Source organism: Columba livia, chromosome 1 (genome assembly GCF_036013475.1).
Source record: "Columba livia isolate bColLiv1 breed racing homer chromosome 1, bColLiv1.pat.W.v2, whole genome shotgun sequence".
In the NCBI taxonomy this organism is placed as follows: Eukaryota; Metazoa; Chordata; class Aves; order Columbiformes; family Columbidae; genus Columba; species Columba livia.
This window is the reverse complement of record NC_088602.1, coordinates 198240325-198261450: the sequence shown is the minus strand read 5'-3', so window position 1 is coordinate 198261450 and position 21126 is coordinate 198240325. Positions and strand designations below refer to the sequence as shown.

At 41.4% G+C, this 21126-nt stretch overlaps 1 protein-coding gene across 2 annotated transcripts in view; it reads right to left on the bottom strand.

Annotated features, from left to right (window-relative positions):
• The window catches only part of SLC26A5 (solute carrier family 26 member 5), a 35018-nt gene extending 14750 nt beyond the window's left edge, over positions 1-20268 (bottom strand). For both annotated transcript variants that reach the window (XR_010469624.1, XM_065049136.1), the window contains exons 1-6: positions 20108-20268; positions 7347-7551; positions 5546-5685; positions 2237-2347; positions 1532-1713; positions 844-1008 (exon numbers count right to left, since the gene is read on the bottom strand). Coding sequence is in view for 1 of the 2 variants with exons in the window: in XM_065049136.1 (XP_064905208.1) it covers positions 844-1008; positions 1532-1713; positions 2237-2347; positions 5546-5685; positions 7347-7501 (753 nt within the window). In the remaining variant the exon portion in view is untranslated. The remainder of the gene's footprint in view (positions 1-843; positions 1009-1531; positions 1714-2236; positions 2348-5545; positions 5686-7346; positions 7552-20107) is intronic.
• Between the last annotated feature and the right edge of the window lie 858 nt (positions 20269-21126).

The following is a 21126-nucleotide window of genomic DNA, read 5'->3' as shown; positions in this document are numbered from 1 at the left end:
AAAGCTTTGGTTGTGATTTCAATTAAAAACGTCCCTTTAAACAAATTTGCTGCATGGGATCCATGACATTTTTTTTCAGAGAACAACTGTCAATTTTAAATTCAAGTGAACAAGAGCTTCTGGGTTTACTTAAGTCAGACTAACCAAATCATAGCGTTACACTGCCTGGTTTTTCTTCTGTCCTCTCCTATCATTATGTGTTAGGAAATTAGGCTATGAGCTGCCTCAAATACCAGATCCCTGCATGCTCTGAACAACCAGTTTTAATGCTTTGGGTCTTCAATAGATAGCAAAGTTTTACATTGAGTGTCCTTATTTCCAAATAGTTTTGCTCACTACTCTAAAAACCAGGCAAATTTTTGATGACACATGACTTCGTGTCCAACCACACTACAAACCAGCTTACAAACAGGAAATGAGGAATACTCCCATCAGGAACTGTGCAGGAAATTAAAGAGATACAGACTGGGCAAGGCCTGAGAATAACATTTCCTAGCTTTGCAAAACATGTCCAGTCTACAGTGAAGCATTTTAGTGGCACATTTTCCCATTATGTACAAGAGGCTTGCTTCAATGAACATCATCGGATGTATTACAAAACTACATCTATCAGAATCCTAAAATCTGCCCATCTCAGACCATGCTGATCCACCAAGTCACACCCAAGCTGCACTTTAAGATGCTCGTATATTGCTATGGCTCTTAAAGACCTCATACTCAGTTTTGGATACTGAACCATTATTCTACTTAGTGCCAAAATAATTAAAAAAAAACTAGGAAAAGACTTAAATACTAGATCCAGACAATGCAGAACTTGCATGTTTAGTAAACGTAATTACTCACATATACAACTGAGAGAGGGCCACTGTATCGTTTAGTCTTAACACCAAGGAGATACTTTAATTGACTAGTAAAGACATGGATGGCAGCAGCAGTAGTAAATCCTCGCACCAGAGGCTCCGTTAGATAGATGGCTACAAATCCAAATCGAAGGAAACCTAGACACAACTAGTGAAGAAGAAAACTATTAAGCATGTGACTCCCACTGTTGCCTGAACATCAGCACTATACAGCAGACAGGCCAGAGGCCACCTCTTCTTACCTCAAAGCCCACGTCAGATCAGGTAAACCTGAACTTGGCCTTTCTAGAGCCACAGTTCAGTGAGCAGCCAGCAATGGAGCAAATATTAATGCCACTGGCAGGTGCAATGTGGGATATGGGAAAATGTACGTTTTCATATGCATTTATGGACAGACTAGAGAATATGAGCTTGAGTTTTTCTGATGAGACAGGAAAAAATGAAAGGGGAAGGTCCCATTTTTCCCAGTCAATCCAAGATGCCAGACAAAGACCTCCATATACCCCCCTCAATTCTGTGATGTGGCTGCCATGAAGCAGCTGGTATTCTGCACAGTGCAGGGCTGGACCACGAGGCTATAGACAGGATCCGCCACAACCCAGCACCCCTTGCAGCCATAAGTCTAGCAGCAGCATCTGAACTTGCCATGACAGCAAACTGCAAGCACATACCTGGATAATTCCTGAAAGAAAAGCGAGAGTCACAGCTACTTGCACCCTCTTGGTATCTCTAGCATGGAAATATTCAAGGGAATCTGTAACATTAGTAGAATTATAGCCTACAGAAATTATTTCATCAGGCACTTGTCTCACGGCAATGCCGCCAACCATCATACTAATCACAGCAAAGGTGCCTGAAATAAGAGGGAGAGGAAAATAATTGGTTAAAATATATATATTTTCAGGAGTGTTTCTCATTAATAGATATGTGGAATTAAACTATATTAGAGTTTTCTACTTAATATTGTATTTTTCAGTTCCAAAATCTGCTCCAGTACTCAGCACCATTAAAGCTAGTTAAATGGTGAACGTACACCTCTATGGTAAGTAAACATTATCATTTTTTTCTCACAGTTTCTATCAAGCAAATTAGAGATACCTCCTGCCCCCCCAGGAAATTGACTACAGTGATGAAACTATAGTTCAGGAGTTCACAGCACACATTTCTAGATCTAATCTGATGAAATATGCTCTTCTATTCCTTCCTAAGTAGGATGGTTAAATAAAAAATACTGCTGTTTGACACATTTGTGTTTCTCCTGTTCACCGAAATTTGGATTTATGGAAAAAATCTACACTTGCTATTTCTCCAACTTTATTTTTTATAACTTTATTAAACACACAAACATAGACTTTCAGTTATCCATAGAGATATACCTATTGATATGTGCTTGGAGGTTCCAAAAAAAGTGTACAGAAAGACAGGATAAAATGAAGAATATAGGCCAAATACTGGAGGAACAGCTGCCAGCAAAGCATAGGCTAAACCTAGAAAACAGACACAAATATGTATGTTAGACAAGTAACAGAAAGAAACCATCTGAAGTGAAAGGATTTAAGCTGACTAATGCTGAACTCACCTAATAGGAAATCTAGTGACATATTGCAGGTTTGAAAATCAAGAAGTCTTGCAGGGAGTACTATTTAATTTGTAAAATACTGTAGGTCAATGCCTATAAACCTAACGATTTGAGTCAGGAAACCAGAAATCTCTAATTACAGGCACCGGAGATGTGTATGTACGTGTTTGTGTGCATATCCGTGCACTCATTGTTTTGCCTTTGTGGCTGAAAGTACTTTCTTAATAGCTAACAAACACTTTCTGTTGCTTTAGCTTTCCTCTGCCAATGAACGTAATTAAAAACACACAAAACCCCATAGCCAGTGGGACACATTTGATTTTTCTCCTTTTTTAATCAGATGTGATCTTCATGGCAATCTATGACTAGTTAAACACTTCCTTCTTCCCTCACCGCAGAACAAGTGGGATGATGTAACAGTTGTCTGTTTTTTCAAAATATGCTCCAAAATGTAAAATAAGCAGAGAAGCATTGCTTATGATCTGTAACATCATACAGCTTATACATTCTGGTATTATTCCCAAAAATGAAGTGCTTTTAATTCCACGCAGAGGAAGTGCAATCCATCCCATTCCCACCTGTAGGTGGGGCTGGCAAGCAGCGATGGAGCTGTGGGGAAGCAGCTCCCAGGGATGCTGGGGGGGGACATCTCCATGTGCTCCCCCTCTGTGTGACAGAGCATGTGCTCATCACTGGACCGGGCTCACAAGCAAACTACATGCACCACGGGATACGGTGTGTAACTGTACCGAGCAGTTCCAGCAAAATCAACTGTGCTGCATGGCTTGCGTTAGTGAGAATTACACACCAGAACTCAAACAATGGGCCTGGAGAAGAAAACGCTGTCTCCTGGATTGGTTTGGTTCTCCAATTCATCTTTGCAAGTGCAGACTCAGGACACCTGAGGAAGCTGCATGTTCTTACCACACTTGGTCCAAGTTAGGGTCCAAGTTAGGACTTAAAAGCTCAACGGTCCAGTGCAAATTACAAAAGGAACCAATGGTTCACCCACTGTGGGGTGGCTAGTGACACTCAAAAACATCTCTCCCTAGTAATGCATCTTTAAATTGAGAAACAAAGCACCAGGTTACCAGGAGAGAACAAAACCAGAAGGGATCTTCTGTGTCACCCAAGCGCTCTTGCACACTGTAATAGCTCACACAGCCTTGCTCATGCCCTAAACAATGGCTGAGTCCTAACTAACAATTCATATTCCTATCAAACTCGAGTGATCATATCGTCTATCCTCTTGCAGCAATGAACTTTTCATTAAGTACCTCTGAAACTCACCTCACAGATATTCTCTGCCCCAGGGACTACCTCTCATGCCAAGAGTATCAGCAGAACACCCTGTACTGTAACAGCCCGGCTTTTAATATTGTGATTAACTTCACAGTATGAGTGACCAGAACTGAAAACTAGTGATTTCAAAACCAGGAGGGTGGGTCTATCTGAAGTTCCCGATCTGAATACTCTTTTATTCTTTTTTCTTTCAATTTGTACTGGCATTTTTAAAGGCTGTCAGTGCCAAAAAAATAAAGAGATATTGGCATGACAGGAGTTCACAGCTTAAACACCCTGGTCATTGTAGTTCTGCCTGGAATGATTCCCAGGCTTATTTGAACTCATGCTTGCCATAATTACATCCATTGCAGAAAAATAAAGGTTCAACTTTTGTCTTTTTAGAAAGGGAAAGATTAGGATCAGTTCAAGGGCATGTCTACAGTCATCAAAGGAAAAAATAATATTTAGTTTAAAACAAAGTTACAAAATTAAGTATAAAGTTCACTGCTGACTGCTTAAATTTCAGTGTCCTTATCCTGTCACCATGTAAACTGTGTTTCAGTATACAAGCAATAATGTCTGTGCCTAGCATATGGCAGATTTGCCTGACAGTTAACCACACTACTTATCAATTTATGATAGGTTGCTGTTTATATTTGTGTAAGAAAAAAATAACCTTAATGATAAAAAATTGCACAAAACCGGGAAGCTACATAAATAAAGAAGTTAACTGCAAAGGTTAAGTTAGGGTGTTCCATTGCTTTAATGGATTACCACCTATTAAAATCTAGGCTTCTTGGATTTACAGATTAATTAGTCAGACCAGCCTTAGCCTAAAGTGAAATGAGTGAGGCAGAAATATGAAATAAACCAAAGCACAAGTACACATCCATGCCCAATTACATTACCCTTACATGAGGACTTCTCTGGACTGGGCTCTGCTCAAATTCAAGAATTCTCTCTACTCTGAGACCTCCTGGGAAAATCTACTGGGATGGTGGCAGCTACCATGAAGCTGCCATTTCCAGAGAAGTGATGACACCCCATTATAATACTGCTGTAAAAATGCTGTGCCTTTCTAACCCCATAGCAGTTCTGAAACTGGTGACAGTAAGGTGTCAGGCTGAATGGGAGATTCCACTGGTTCAGTCACCAAGAGCTGAACCACTGGCTTTCTCTTCATCTTCTACAGAGACTGCTCCTGCTTCAGGGCCAAGCTCCATTTGTGATGAAACTTCCAAGTAATTTAATAGAAATTCCACAGATTTGCAGTCTTGTTACAGAAGATACTTTTGATTTATTTCCACCATGTAAATCACTGCCCACTACTACGGTTCCAGCTTAAACCAGTAACTTCTAGCCTTAAGAGTAAAAGTGGGATCAGTCTGATTGCTTGCAGATTCTTCTCTGGCTGCTCTCCTGAAACATTTTGTCTATATGTCTATTAGATAGTGCTACTAGGTACTAGTAGCTACTAGTGCTACTAGGAAGTTTGCTACAACTTTTGGGATGAGGAGATAAGAAAACAATTGGGTGCATTCAGCAAAATGTTAAACTGTGAAAAGTTGGTATGTCATGGAGAGCTGTTGGTATTGATCAGAGAGTTAAGTTTTCATCAGTTTGCTGCATATCACTGACTCGCAGTTTTAAGGGAATCATAATTATGGGCTAGTCTGCAGAATGTTCTATTCATCTCCACACACCCCCTGAAAGACACATCCTGTTCTCATGAGCGCCTGTTCAGACAGTCAAGAGCTAACACGAAAGAGCACACACAAAAAAAAGCAAAGACGACGATAAATAAATCCAGAAATATACTTACCTTGAGGAAGCTGCATAACCCCAGTGCTTATACCTGAGATAATGTCTCCTAATAAGTATTCCTTCACTGGGTAGCGGGGAAGCCATTTTAAAATTGGTAAGAAACTGTAAAGATGAGATTTGGCTTTCTTAGAAGAACAACTGAAAATACAAACCAGAAGGAAAAAAGTTAGACAATTGTAGGGGACAAATGGGTCAAAAAAAAAAAGCTTTTCATCTCTGTGCAGGGAAACAACTCAATTAAAGGCAGTAATTTCTAGACAAAGCTCATGCACAAACAACTATGACTCCAGTTATTTTAGTCATTTATCACATGTTGGTTGCTGTTCACAAACCTTATGCAACTGGAGAAGAGAGTCAATCTTGTGAAGCTGGAGGTCAGTGGGAAGTGGAACTGTTCAAGTCCATGCACGACTGAGCAGTCACACAACACTTTGCTAAGATCATTCCCAGTAATGATCTCCTGAGGATAACTTGCTTTCTGATAGTGGTTTTCACTTATGAAAGTACCTTGTGATGCATTTTCCTATTTTAATTTACTATTTGCATGCTTTATACTTTTTAATATTATTATGATCTTTTCTTAAAAGTATTACTTTACTAATGCTAGTTGCAATCACTGGCACTGATAGGCTAATTTCAAGGCTATTTAAGAACATAACCCTTTACCCTGAAAGGCAAGGCACTGAAGCCAGCAACACTGATCCTCGTGTCTCTTAGCAGAGTTATTAACCTTTTGAAACCCTGACTCAGGACAAATGAATAGAGCCAGGAAATAAATATCTCTATGCAGTACTGCCATGCATCATACTTTGATTGTACTGTGGTAAGAAAGCTTAACCTTAGGTAAAAATATAACACTGGGATCAGATAAATGCTTTTCTGTTTAGGGGAACTGCAAGAGAAGTGCAGAGATTTGTTAACATTTCTGAATCTCGTGGGACTAAACTGCATAGTGAAGAAGCTTATTGCTACAAGTGAGAGAGAAACTAGAGTCATCTACACTTCTCCATGTTTAAGCAGACTGAATCACAAGACGTCACAGCTCAGGAAGATTTTGATCTGTATATATTTTATTCAGGACAGATAAGTTTTTTGAGGTGGAATTAGGTGCCATTACCATCAGAATGGTCATTCCATTAACCAAAACAAATCTCCAAATGTCAAATCATGTGAACAGGAATATTTCATAGACAAGCAGAAATCATTGGTCGTCTTGCAGAACAAGGTTCTAGCAAGAACTTAAATCAGCTCCGCAAATGAAGAATGGATAAATGCAACTAAGTTTCTCTTCACTGTCCTGTGGTACCACACAGCAAGAGTTGCACAGCTAAAAGCATTTCCTGTCTAACCAGATGATACTTCAGTTCCAAGGCAGTTCAAAATTATGGAATGCCTCTAGTAAGTCCTTATTAGACTAATAATTTAGATTTCTGCACAGCTGTAATACATCTCCATTCTTCTTCCATGAAAGGATCATGTGAAGCACAAATTTGGTCTTAAGTATTTCCACATAACAAGGAGAGATATTTTTCTGGGTGTTATGAATTCATGTCACGTGATTTGACTAATACTTCACATTCCTATGCTGCATGTTTTTCCTTTGCAGCTTGATGAAAACAATTCAACATTTTGTAATATATTGACATACAAAAACATACAACTCCATTACAGTCTTACTGAATAATCAAAGTAGAACTACTGCTTTGAACGTTTCTTTGAAGACATTACCAGTTATGTGCATAAATCAATTAAGAAGTGCAATATTTCTAACCAATACAATAAAGACAAAAAAGCCCTACCGACAAGAATGTGCAATCTTCTGCCTTAAAGTCTGAGGTGTTCTTTCTCGTCTGTGCAGCTGTCCTTGCAAGAGCTCTTGGTTATATATTGGTCTCTCCACACAATACCTCTGGGTTTGCTCAAGACATGCTTCATGTTCTTGAGCATGTTCCATAGTTGATTTCACGGAGGAAGAGCCAAGGAAGAACAGTTCCACAGTCTCCACTGGAAAACACGGTTGCAAACAAAATAAGTTTGGTTACTTTTTTAACCGCAGATTTGGCATTTCCTTTCAAATAATGTATTTTGACAAGCTAGTGACAAGAACTGTGAAAGCAGTTTAAAAGCACTAAGTAGATAGTCTGTAACAGCAGTAAGTAAATAAACCACTCTCACAATCTTTACCATATGTAAGCCATAAATTTATGCTTCTCTTGGGTAAAGAAAGTTTTTGCATTAATTACTCTGTAAATAATTGCAGAAAAATTTTTGGAAGATTATATTTATGGTTGCCTGAATTTTCCATCAGTTTTTAAAGGAAATGTCAGTGTTAAAGGGCAATTACTGTATTGCTGAGTTACTTCCTGCTTACTCACTGTCATATCCATCTCCAAAAGACAGAACTCAAATTTTAACACTGAGAAAACCACTTCTTTCTTCCAGATAGTCAGTTGCTTCCTGCATCCATCCACCTGCTTTCTCCTGTGTTTCAGAAGCTTCTTTTTCCAGACAGCATCTCAAGGATGCACAATTCATTGCTTTCAAAAAGTTATTCTTTTAGTGGATGTGCCACTTACTGTTATTCTCAGTCCTGCACACACTAAAACAGGAATCAGGAGATGTACATAATTTTAAAACTAGCCAGAAGGTTTGCAAACATCTATTTGTCTGTGTGATTCAGTGCCATAAACATCTTAACATACTCTGTTAATTCCTTTGCTCTGTGTTGGCCACTTCTAGAAATACAGGACAAGAAACGTAACTCCAAGTCATGAGCAAAACGACAGGACTGCTATATCGTTACACGGAGATGCTGGCTAGCGCTACATTTGATGACAGAACGTGAGTGCAATAGGAAACAGAGCCATAATTGTGTACAAGGCCCTTGGGCTCAAGTCCAGCAAGTCGCTTAAGCATGTGTTTGCATTCAATCAAGGGAGCTAACCCAGAGGTCTTTAGTTTTAAGCTGTACATCAGTACTTCCCTAGAAAAGGGTTACCACGTAGAAATTAAACAAATTGCCACCTAAATACTCAGACAAAGCTAATCACGACTGGTCCCACATTCTGATTCAGCAAATACAGTCTACCCAGCAGCAAAATACCAATATTGCTACCTAAGCCTTCAGTCTGATGGAGGTGCTGGAATTTTCCACTCAAGGCTCGCTGTTCTTTATGTCTTAGGCCAGACGCAGCCTTGCATCTCTTCAGTTCTCATTATTTTGTATGCAACATTTTCCCTACATAGTCAGTCACGAAAGGATATTTTTACTGAAATTAGAATGTTTTATTTATACCACATTCAAAATTTACTTCAGCTTTATTGCATAAAATAAGATATCCAAAGCTTGCCTGTAAGAGGGGTATTTGGAAGAGCCACACAAGTTTGTAATGTAAACCTGGACATGGAGGGGTTTTAAGATCTCCAGTTCATTTCTCATTTCTGTATACATGCCCAGACTCTTCCAAGTACTACAAGAATATACAGAACAACAGAAGTTCAGCCTTGTCTCTGCCATGGTGAAATAAATGATACAGATGTATCTGATAACCAAACAGGGCTCAATTCCAAATTGGTTATCCAGATTATGGTGTTAGTCTGAAATATTACCAGAGGTCACAACCCAAGTTTCAACATCATTTAGTCTGAAGGTCTTTAAACTGTAGATTGAGTACTTCTGATTCTGTTTGAGCAAGGAAGTTACACTGCACTGAATCATGAGAATCATCTAACACAAAAGTAAACCTGAGAGAGGACAGGACAGGATCTTGTATTTAGTGATGGTTCACAGCAGATACCAGAACACAGAGGACAAATCCCATGCCTTTAAGAGGTCCTAAATCTACTTCAAAACTATAGCTGGATGCATCGTTTTCTGTTTTCCATGTCATGTCATGTCACTGACTTCTTAACTGCCTGTCCTGGTTTCTGCTGGAATAGAGTAAATTTTCTGCCTTGTAGCTGGCACAGTGCTGGGTTTTGGATTTAGTATGAGAATAATGTTAATAACACACTGATGTTTTAGTTGTTGCTAAGCAGCCAATGACTTTTCCACTTCTCATACTTGCCTGTAACAAGAAGGTGGGGAGCGCACAAAAGGTTGGGAGGGGACACAGCTGGGATGCTGACCCCAACTGACTGAAAGGATATTCTATACCATATGACATGTATGTAATGCTGGGGGCAGAAAAAGGAAGGGGGGAACATTCGGAGTGATGGCACTTGTTTTCCTAAGTAACTGTGACACGTGACGGAGCCCTGTTTTCCTGGAGATAGCTGAAGACCTGCCTCCCCATGGGAAGTAGTAAATTAATCCCTTGTTTTGCTTTGGTTGCATGCATGGATTTTGCTTTACCTATTAAACTGTCTCTATCTCAGCTCATGAGTTTTCTCACTTTTGCCATTTTGATTTGCTCCCCCATGCCACCAGGAAGGATCAAAGCAAGTAGCTGCGTGGGACTGAGCTGCTGACTGGGGTTGAACCACAAATACTAAGCTGTAGATAATACAATGAAGATTAAAATCTTCAATATCATCCATCTCTTCTGCAAAAGCATACACAGAGCAAGGATTGAGATGCCTGTGTTTATAGCAGGTGGTACGCATTTTCAATAAAGTAGGACAATGGCAGCATTTCATGACTGCTTGAAGAGTTTCTCCAAGATGAATTGCCAATAGCCGAATTTCCAAGCCCTGGATATCTCTTTCTCCTTCACCCCCAGCATGCTCAAAGAAGAGCAAAAGTAGGTAGTGTCTTTTCATGAAGACAAAGCTTACCACTATGATTTCTGAAAACTCCTAGACCTTTATCCAAAGGAAGAGAAAGGTGATCTCTGGACATCTGAGTCTTAACTAGTAGTGGAATACTGCTCTTGGACAACCTTTGAACTTCACAGCAAGAATAAAATTAAAAAGCTATAAGAAACACTGCCATTAACCTTATCAGCCAGATAAGAGTTGAGTTGAAGCAGTTAAAAGCTGTATGCAAACGACTTAAGAGCTGGTGATTCTTTATCTGACTGATAAAGGCCTGTTCTTATGTCTTTACTGCTATTATCAAACTGAAGGTGTTAGAAAAAAAAAAAGCAGCAAACATCAGCTTATAACACTATCACTAATAATCAAATACTTTCTCTTCCCACTCTTAGATGATAAAGTGGGGCTGTCAAGCCATATACACTGATTCTTGTAGAGGACATTTTTGTAGCCAGTCCACGCAAATTAGAATGCAGTCATAAAAATGTATAAGGACAATGATTTGGCTACTGTTCCTTAGATTAAAAATATGACTATGAGGAGGAAGAAAAAAAAAAGACAGACATGAAGAACAGTGTACTGTGTGACTATTGAGGCTTTAGTAAGTTTATAATTACAAAATGGGGCACTTTTGCTCCTACCTTTGTGTATCTAAGCTGAATGTATCTCAACGAACTAATGCAATAGGGGAAAGTCAGTGGCAGATCCACTGACTTGCCTGTTTGAAAAGAAAGACCTTTCTCCTGGTGACCAAGCACAGAGTCACTTTAAATAGTGGAAAAGCACAGGTGGACAGTACTGATACAGTGTTATAGTAGAAAAATGCATCTGTGCTTGGGAATCTCAAAATTGATCATGAACTGCAAAGTTTCTGGAGTATTTGGTATCTTTACGCGTACAAACACAGGTGACTGCCATCAGCCAAAGGGCTGGTGGAAATACTGTCACTCTATATAAAAGATGTTCTCCTCAATGTACACTGAAGAGCAGAGTTATTGCAAGGTCTGTTCCTGCTGTCTGAAGAAGCTAGACCAAAAAATTGTGATGACTTTAGGAACCACATCTTTTCTCATTTACTACTTTCTTCTCTGGCCTTTTCCCCCAGTGCCCTATGCCCTACCACTTATCACCTTGAGTGATTACAAAATTACACCAAGCCGGAACTGAAGATTTTTTTTTTTTTAAAACAAACACAAAGGTGTAAAGTGATTGGGTGGGGTCATAAGGAATGTGTTCTGGTTTTCTTGGACTGTGCTTATCCTCATTCTTTCTCCACTACTCCTACTAAATCCGCTAATGAATAGATGGCTCAGAACAGAAGCCCTCATGTAAAGCTTCACAAATTTCAAAATAACTTGTGAAGCAAACAGAATTTTCCTTCCATAAGTCTTAAGCTAAGAAATGCACTCCTGGAGACTTTCTGGAGAACCTTTGGAAGAAAACAAAAATGAAACAAAACAACAAACAAACAAAACAGGACCTTGAATTCCTATACAACTTTTAGGTAAAATTTCCGCTCCACACAGAGAAATGGCTACATAAACTGTGTTGGGTTGTGTGACAAAAGCTCCTCTGCACACCCACAGAGTAGCTCTGAGAGACAACGGCAGGGTGGAGGTCCTGGATAATACCCTGCTGGGCTACTCCCAGGTCCATCACAGGAGCCATCAGACCATCAAAGGCTCCTTCCTCTCCAGAAGTCCAGACAACCAGCACAGGAGGGGCAACTAGGGGACTCAGGAATCATAGAATAGTTTGGTTTGATAAGGACCTTCAAAGGTCATCTAGTCCAACTCCCTGCAATGAGCAGGGACATCTTCAACTAGATCAGGTTGCTCAGAGCCCCATCCAGCCCAGCTATGTGTATATACATGTGATGGCCAGTACCAGCAACTGGAGTGGGTCTACGGCCTTGAAGGTTCATTTACCCAGCTGCCACCAACCGGGCACACTGGGATGAAGTAGCAAGCTACTGGGCAGACTGAGTGTCTGAGGCCAGGTGCTGGAGTGATCCACCTTGTACATACATACATATGTGTATCTCTATATATGTAGATGTATGCATATATGTTCTCACTGGTGGACCTCCATCCTGCTCAGTCAGAGTGGGGAGGAGGACGAGGCTGTCAGTGCTGTCTGTCTGCAATCTGTGCAGTTGCCATGTATACATGTAAATGTGCGCTCTGCGTGTGTGTGCCTGCTGGGGATACATCTTCAGCCTTCATCTGGGTTGGACCTGGGGATATGGGGACAAGCCTCACCTTCCTTAGGCTGTTAGATTCAGTATGATACATTTCCCTCTAATAAACTGACCTTATCCACCGAAAATGGCATAATAGCAACACGTGAGGCACAGAGACCACCATCTCAGAAAATGGTCACAAATAAGACCTATATTATAAAAAAAAGATAGCGTAACTGATAAGGGGTATTTTATATTTCATGTTCCTTGCCAAATAGCCTCTAAAGATTTACTCTGTGGATTAATGACTTCATTAGTATCTAAATGGTATCTCCTATCAACCAGCAATCTTATGTTTGTTCTCAACGAGATAATATTTTGGGAACCTGTTATGATGAATGAGTTATTTTATCAGTTCCACATAAAATAAACACCTGGAGGACTTTGAGAAGCAGAACACTGGTCTCTGTTCCTGCCAGATATAGCTAAGAGATGGCTTCAGTTTCTAGTGTAAACACTGTGATGTCCATGAGAACCCATGGAAATATGATCATTCTTATTTCTGCTTTCTGTGGCTTTAGTGACTTTGGGTCTGAATCTGCCATCCTTACTTCTTTTGAAATCTTGAAACAGTAGCTAGTGACAGTGGAATCGGATAAGTTAATAAGAACAGTACCATGGCTAATGACACTTTTGTCTGTTTAACCCAACTGACAAAGGACGTACAACCCTTCAGGGCCAGGTAAACATTAGCTAGCTTCATTTTTCCAGAGACAATCCACTGCCAAGATGCACTGTCAATAACTTTGCTGGAACAGTCTTCATTGTAAAGCCCCAGGTGATGATGAGAGGTCATAAATCAAGATCATGCATACACACCAAGCTAACTCAGAACAATGTCTATAGTTCATGTGACCTCCAGCAGCTGGTTCATCTAGCAAAGTGGAACAAGCAGACATCAAACAAGTGCCTGTGCTGAAGGGAGAAATTACACGATACACTTCCTTCAGCAGAGAAGCCACCTAAAGAGTCATACCCCTCTGTGTCTGTTTCATCAATGTTGTTTACACACAGCACTAACCTCTCAAGTGCTGCATCAAGCTAAAAATAAACAAAACAAAAAAAAAGCAGAAGGCTGTTATAAATAACCAGTATAGTTTCAGTCATCGTGTTTACAGTGCAAACCTCTCAAGCCACAGGGGAAGCTGAAGGATTGCAAAACACAGTGTGGTCTCAGGAAGAAATAACTGGAGTAGGGTGAGGGAAGAAGAGAGGTTTAGGATGTGATTATAAATTTATATTTCAGTTTCACTGCTGAAAACAAGGCATGAAGTAACTACCTCACTTAACCGAGGTTTTGAAATGTCTCCAAGGATCCTCTATGAGACTCTTCCTAATATTTTATGAAGGGATTTGTCCCTCTGCAGAACAGGCTGCTTAAGGGTGTTGCTTCATGTTCTGAAGGTGATTGCCAGCCAGTAGGAATGGCCTTCCTCAACATCTTAATGCGGAGGTTACATGTAAAGGCCACGAGTGCACAGCAAACACAGGCTAATACTGATTTTCCTTGAAACATTTAAAACTTATATAAGCAAAATGAACACGTAGAGAAGTTTCTCTGGTAAGTATTTCACGGCAATCCCCTGCTTTATTTGCAGGCTCATCTTATGGCTTCGTATTTCTTCTGTGGCTAATGAGAGAGCTCACTTAATGTCCGACAGCCCTGTGTCTGTTCTTATCTGCACAAGTAAAAAGACTAACCTACATACAGCTAAAGAAATAACTCTACTATCCCAAACAGAGCAATCACATAAGATGGACAATATATAGAAATCGCTTTGTACTGATGCTAGTTACTGGTTGGCACTGTTTGTATATTGAAGGTTCTACACGACAGAGTACAGGAATGACAAAACAACCGACCAGGCTCATGTCCTTGCAGTTATATTTTAATTATACCAGGTTATTGAAGCATGGGATTTTCATCTGTGTTGGTGAAGTCTTCATAAATCAGTCGCATTTACCAGGTAGAACTGAAGATACGTATATTTTGCGAAGAAGACTAAGAGAGTAGTGGTGTTCATTATCCAAGCATGCAGTAAAGCTAAAAATCCACCTACCAAACCATCATCTATATCAGACTTGTAAAGATGTCAGTCACAGTGGCTCAAACAGGTCTGTAGGGGCAAAGAGTTCTCCAACTGGCTCTTCAAGTGTGTTTGGCAAAACAACCCAGCATGAATAGATTCCTGCAACAGCTAACAGTAAAACAGTGTGCCACAACAAAGGAACTGGAAGAGCAACAAGGGTGCCTGAGCTGAGGATCATCAAATGGAATGAAGAAGGGTTCATTGAGTAATTTTCTGGTAACTACTTCTTGTGAGCACCTTCCTTCCTTAGAAACACATATGCAAAAAAAACCAAATGTCACCAGAAAGTATGGAAAAAGAAAATCAAACTCACTACATCTGTAGTAAGTTAGAGACTCAGGTCACCTGTTCAGCTCTGTGGACACAAATACAGCACCATCTATAGCACTGAAATGTCACAGTGAAAAAAGATCATAAGCATCGATTTTAAACATGCAACCAGCAAAGAAATTAAAACAGAAACACATACTACACATTTGAAAACAAGCAAGCAAGAAGTATACTTCAAAATTCCAAGCTGAACAATGAAATGGACCAGAGACAGAGGATAAATAAATAGTAAGCCTGAAAGGCTCAGAAAACAATCTGATGTCAAAGCTATGGCAGTAAGCTAGTAAAGCAGGAGATGCAGCCTCAAATCCCAACATGGTGAAGTGGTAACTGAACTCAGGTCTATTTTTCTCTGGGAAAGCACTTTAACCATGCTGTGCCATACAGGTATGACAGCAGCAGCAAAATTTCAGTTTTTAGAGATGATGTTATGGACACTTGTATCTATGAAAGATCTGTGGTTTTGCTCCTGACATGACTCTGTAGACATGTCTGAGCTTGGCAGAGCTCCATGAGGACAAGAACCAGCACTGTTCCCTGTGAGCACCTGAGAGTAGCAATGCAAACTTTCTTCTGGATGGTATAGGGAGTTTTAAATTTTGCTCTATGAAAATCAGGTGTTCAAAATTGAGATTTTCTAAAGCCTGCCTAGCTCAATCCTTAATTTGATCTGGCCCCAACAGACTGAACTCCAACAGGGATGTTTCAAATGGCAGACACTACAATCTTTGATTTGGCTTGGAAAGTTCTGTCCATGCTTTATCGTAAGAGGTTTTCTGAGGAGTTCTCAAAAGTCCCAGTTGCGCCTCAGAACCTGATTTCTATAATATAAATGAAAATGAGCAGTTTGATCTTAGCTGTAGCCCAGTCTAGGTGTCAGAATCTCAGGTTTTAGATTAATAGATTAAAATCTATTAAACCCTTAACAACTCAAGAACCCAAAGAAAATTGGACATACAAAACATTGGGCAACAGCTGAAGCCAAGTAGCAAAACTTAATCTGCCACCTATGCAAAACTAGTAAGAATATATCAATGAAGGCTAAAGAGAGACTCCGCGCAGGCTGTAAAAATACAGATTCATTGTCACACAACTTCCAAGAAGGCAATCACACTATTGTTTGTCACCTTGAAGGTCTTCCCAACTTGCTACTGCACAAAACAAAACATACAGTTAATGCAAATCTTTGAAAATAGTAGTCCAAGTTCCCTCATAGGCCAGTTATTCATAGATGTACTGTTACAATCATTAATAAAATCTAAATCTTATAAATGCAACGGCTTTGCAAAATGCATTCAACTGCCTGCACAAACTTACTGCCATACCTTCGTATTAAAGATCCCAAGGGAATATTTGACACAGCTATAGACAAACAGACTCTCTCATTATCTGGACACAGGGGAAATAGCGACAAGACCTGGATGTGCTGCTGCTGTACTTCTGAACAACAAAAATGTATAGATGACCAATTCTAAAACAGTAGTAACAGCAGGTCTTGAAGATGTATTAAGAATGACTATCAAGAAATACTACCTAGCAGGACAACATTGCTGGCTAACAGATCTAGAGAAGGAAACACATCAGGATAAGCAAAGTGTTTAATTCATTTAACTTAGCCTGGAAATCAATAGGCTGATTTGAACTTAAGAATTTTAGCTTCAGCACGGTCTTCTTGTGCTAAAAGTTACAGATCTACCACGCAATCAGACAGAAAAACATGGGGAAATGCCTGCGATACACCAAAATATCCTTGTATAAAGCTACTCAGAAAAAAAGCAACTAGCATGAAGAAATGAGGGGACTCATGAAAGCTATTGAACCTTGAGCTGTGAAGTAAAGCAACCTATTTCAATGTTCAAGAAAATATGGCATAATTAACACATAGGAACGAAAGACTTTCTGGCTTTCTCCCTGTGTTAGTGTGGTAAAAATGGACAGTTGAAGTAACATAAGCTCTTCCTAGGAATTTTGCATACTCCGATTTAATCATCAAATCAACATCTACCATACATGCACAGATACAGTGTCATTGTAATGCCATTACTCTTTGAGAACCACTGTCCTTCCACTGTTCAGCTAAAGGTATGATGCTACCATGTAGGACAACAATTTAAGAAACTGTCTGGGTACTTTTAAGAAATGGCTAGGAAAGTTTCCATAATGTAAATGCTTCAGTCACTGTGCACTCAAATTGGGAACTAGGAAAAAAATATATACTAAGCCTTAATAGGTGTTTATTAAATCAGAAATAGGTTGGGCCTAATTATTTCCCCAGATTATTCTGGCTGCAGCCCAATCCCATCAAGTTTACAATATTAATTGTAGCTCCTATAACCACACTGACCCATAGGTTGGTAACAACTGGCAAAACCAGAGTTAAAGCAGAGCAAACCAGCATGGCTAGGACAGCATGAATAGGGGAGGGCTAATACAAAGAAAACATGGAACAAAAAAACCCCACCAAACATAGAATGGAAACTTGTATTTACCAGGGAAAAAACTTCCCTGAGACACAAAAAAAGCAGCAGGCTCCAGAGTCACGAATTCCTTGTAGCTCCAGGATTGACTTTAGCAGATGATCAGACAAATCAAGAAAGAAAAAGGAGCTCAAAGGACTTAGTGCTTTTCTAGGCAATCCATGGGCTGCATGAAAGCCTTGGTCACATCTACACAGGCTTATAGCTACGGCCCAAGTAAAAAGTAGTTTAAGAAAATAATGGTCTGTTTATACTATGAGTCAAAGCAGATAAACATATATTCAGTTCTCCTTTCTCAAGTTACTAGCAAAAGATCAATGGTATCGCAGCCATGTGCTGGATCTGTGCCTCACTATTGCATGATTTTAGTGTTATGTTAAATCATAACCAACTTCCCATCTGGTTTTCAAATATTTAAGTTCTAAAAACATTGCATCTCTGGGGACAGGCTGCTATATCTATGACTCCAAACAAAAGGCAATACTCGACGGTTGTTTAGTGTCTCAAGTCTTAAGATCTGATGGCTAAACCAGTCACTTTAGTAAGCTCTCAGCTCAGAAAACTGAGCTCAGTTTGTGGCAGAGGACAAAGACTTCACCATCTCCTAGGCCCCTTCCCCCAGAATCATGGTCAGTCGTCTTCACTTTTTAAAATTGTATGTCAGACTAACAAAATTTTTACCCTACACAGAATTTGTACAGTACAATAAAAACCAAGCAACCAACCAACCAAAAAAAAAAACAAACCCAACAAATAAAAACAAAAAAAAACCACATAAGCTCTGGACAGGCTTCTTAAGCTGAAGAAATACAATTTAGTGATCAGAATCCAAGTCTGGAAGTAGTAGTAAGTTTTTTTTCTTAATGGACTTAGAGCTTTCCTTCACTGAAATGTGATTCTGGTTATAATCTAATATTGGCCCAGCTCCCACCACAAATATACCTTTAAGTATAGTGAAGCTTTTAGTACAAGACTGCCGAGTTAAGGCCCTCAACTTTATATATAGAGGCAAACACTATCTCAAATGAATATGCTTTATCAGCTACTAACAGCAGCTTTGTATGGGCAAAACTCCATTCTCTGTCTCTCCACCCTTTCCCCATTCCATTTCAGGGACGTTTCACAGTACATTGCAAGGCAAATAATAAAATAGTTCAGTTCAGGAGTACTACTAAATGCAGTACTGGAACATCTGTTGTGTCCTGAGAAGGCTTGGAATTGACATAAACCAAGTATTTCAAAGCATGATTGAGGAAGACCAACACGGGAGTTGATCCCCACAGAGTTATTTCAGTGCAAGTCACCCACATGTGCTTCCTTCCGAAACGGTATAATTAATTACCTTAGTTTTTCCATTACTACAGCTGCTAGTAAAGTAGCATCATATTTATGAAAATTCTGTAATACAAATCAAGACACCTGTTAACCCAGAATACATTCTATTGTACATTTAGTAGAAGGCATTTTTAAAAGTCTGTCTAAAAATTGTAGTTTTCCTCTGTGAAACCTTTGGCCAAAATAATTCCATTGGCCAGACCCTCAAGAAGAGGCACCCCCAGCCAAAGCAATGCTGTGCAAGTGTGTTCCTGTGGTAGATATGCAGAACTATGAATGTACATTTTGTTGAGTCATGAGCAGAAATAATAGCAATAATTTTTAGAGGTTTTTTTCCTTTTTCTTACTATTGGACTATCTCTAAAAGCCTGCTGCAACAACTGTTTGGGCTACATGAAATTTTTGAAGCATCCTGACAATGATTTTCAACCGTATTTCAATGCTCAGACAATTAAAAGTTTTGCAATAGCAGTACGGGCACCAGCACAGCAAATTTAAGCCTACTTACATTTCTGGCTGGCTTTCACTGATCTCATCTAAGGGGTTCAAAATGTTTCCACAGTTTGCAGATGAGAAGTTGAAAAATACTGACACAGGGAAAGCCACAATCTTATTATTTGCCAGAAAACTGGGGCAAGGTAGGGCTAGTTCAGTCAAGGTTCTGGAAAGGTTTTGAAGGTCTTTGGGCTGAGGCTAATAACAAAGCGCAAAGCTGTTATGTCTTGTTATTACAAGACTTGTCAGACTGTTGCTATGACCCACACGGGGAGCTCACAGTTTCACGTCAGAGGGTTGCAGCCACCGTTCGACTGATCTCAACTTTCCTCTGGTTTCCCCTTTTTTACTCTGCAAGCTAGCCGGGTGTTTTGCGTCTATCCTGCGCCTCCCGGCAGCGTGGGTGCTGTTTGCTGCCGGGCAGCCTCTGGGCTTCAAGAAGCGCGTTAAGGGGGGGCGCAGAGCAGCCCGGCTGCCCCGGCGGCCGCCGCCTTCACAGCCGCCTTCTAAACCGCTGCTCTCGCCCGCGGGGCTCCGGCAGCCCCGGGGCCGCAGGGAGGGCGCGGGATGAGGAGGCGAAGGCAGCGGGGAAGGCGCGGTCAGAGGCGGGCGCACCGTGCGACACCCCCCGGCCCCAGGCCAGCCCCGGGCTGACCGAGCCGGAGCCGCGGGCACCGGGAGAGCGCGACCGCGACCCGGCACTCCTCACGGCGGGGCTCGCGCCCTCCGGACAGGCCACCCCCGTCAGGAGGGTCTCTGCGCCGCCGGCCCCACACGCCGCGCTCGCTCGCTCCCTTCCTCCCTCACTCACACCCGCCCGGCCACGCTCCGCTCACCTCCAGGCGCTGCTGTCTCCCGCAACCGCACACCGCCTCTCCTCCGCGCCCAAGGTGAGCGCCGGGGGTGCGGGGCGGGCGGTGGCGGCCCGCCAGCCCCAGCCCCCGCCCCCTCCCCTGCCGGCCGCGGGCGAGCGCGGGCACGGCTGGGACTCGTAGTCCCCTCCGCAGCCCCGCCGGGCGCGCACCCGCCGCAGCCTACAAGTCCCAGCATGCCGCGGGGTCGGCGCGCGCTCCCGCTCGGCGGTGCCGTTGCGGCCGTTACCTCAGCGGTGCGGCCTGGTGGGCCCTGGGCTGGGTGGAGCTCCCTTGTCAACTAGAGCCCTGCCTTTCACATCTGTATACACACACACACGAAATAAATATAATTTATGTATAACATAAATATAAAAATATACCTGGGAGCGTGGGGTGGGCTCTGGCTAGCGGTGGCGCAATATCCAGGGCATGCCCTGGTGGTTGCTTTTGTTGCACTGCTGTGCTGGGATACGCCATGGTGGTTGTTACATAAACCCCAGCTGCGTTGTCCCAAAATTCCAGTGAGGAAGCCTCAGGATTTGTTGTCTAAAATTGATCTGAAAAAGCAGGCATCAACAAGTCAGGATCAAGGGGCAGGCTGGCAGGGGTGACACTGTTGTGGATGTCTGTTACAGGCCACCAGATCAGGCTGAGGAAGTTGATGAGGCCTTCTATGGGCAGGTGAGAGTGGCCTCACAGTCACAGGCCCTGGTTGTTGTGGGGGATTTTAACTTCCCTGATGTTTGCTGGAAGGACCATTCAGCCAGCCAGCCACAGTCCAGGAGGTTCCTCCAGTGCGTTGATGATAACTTCCTCATGCAGATGGTGGAGGAGCCGACTAGCAGAGGTGCACTGCTGGATCTCATCCCCACTAACAAGGAGGGTCTGGTCGAAGCAGTAAAGGCTGAGGGCTGCCTGGGTTGCAGTGACCACGAGATGGTGGAGTTCAGCATCTTGTGTGGCAGGAACAGAATAGCAAGAAGAATTGCAACCCTGGACTT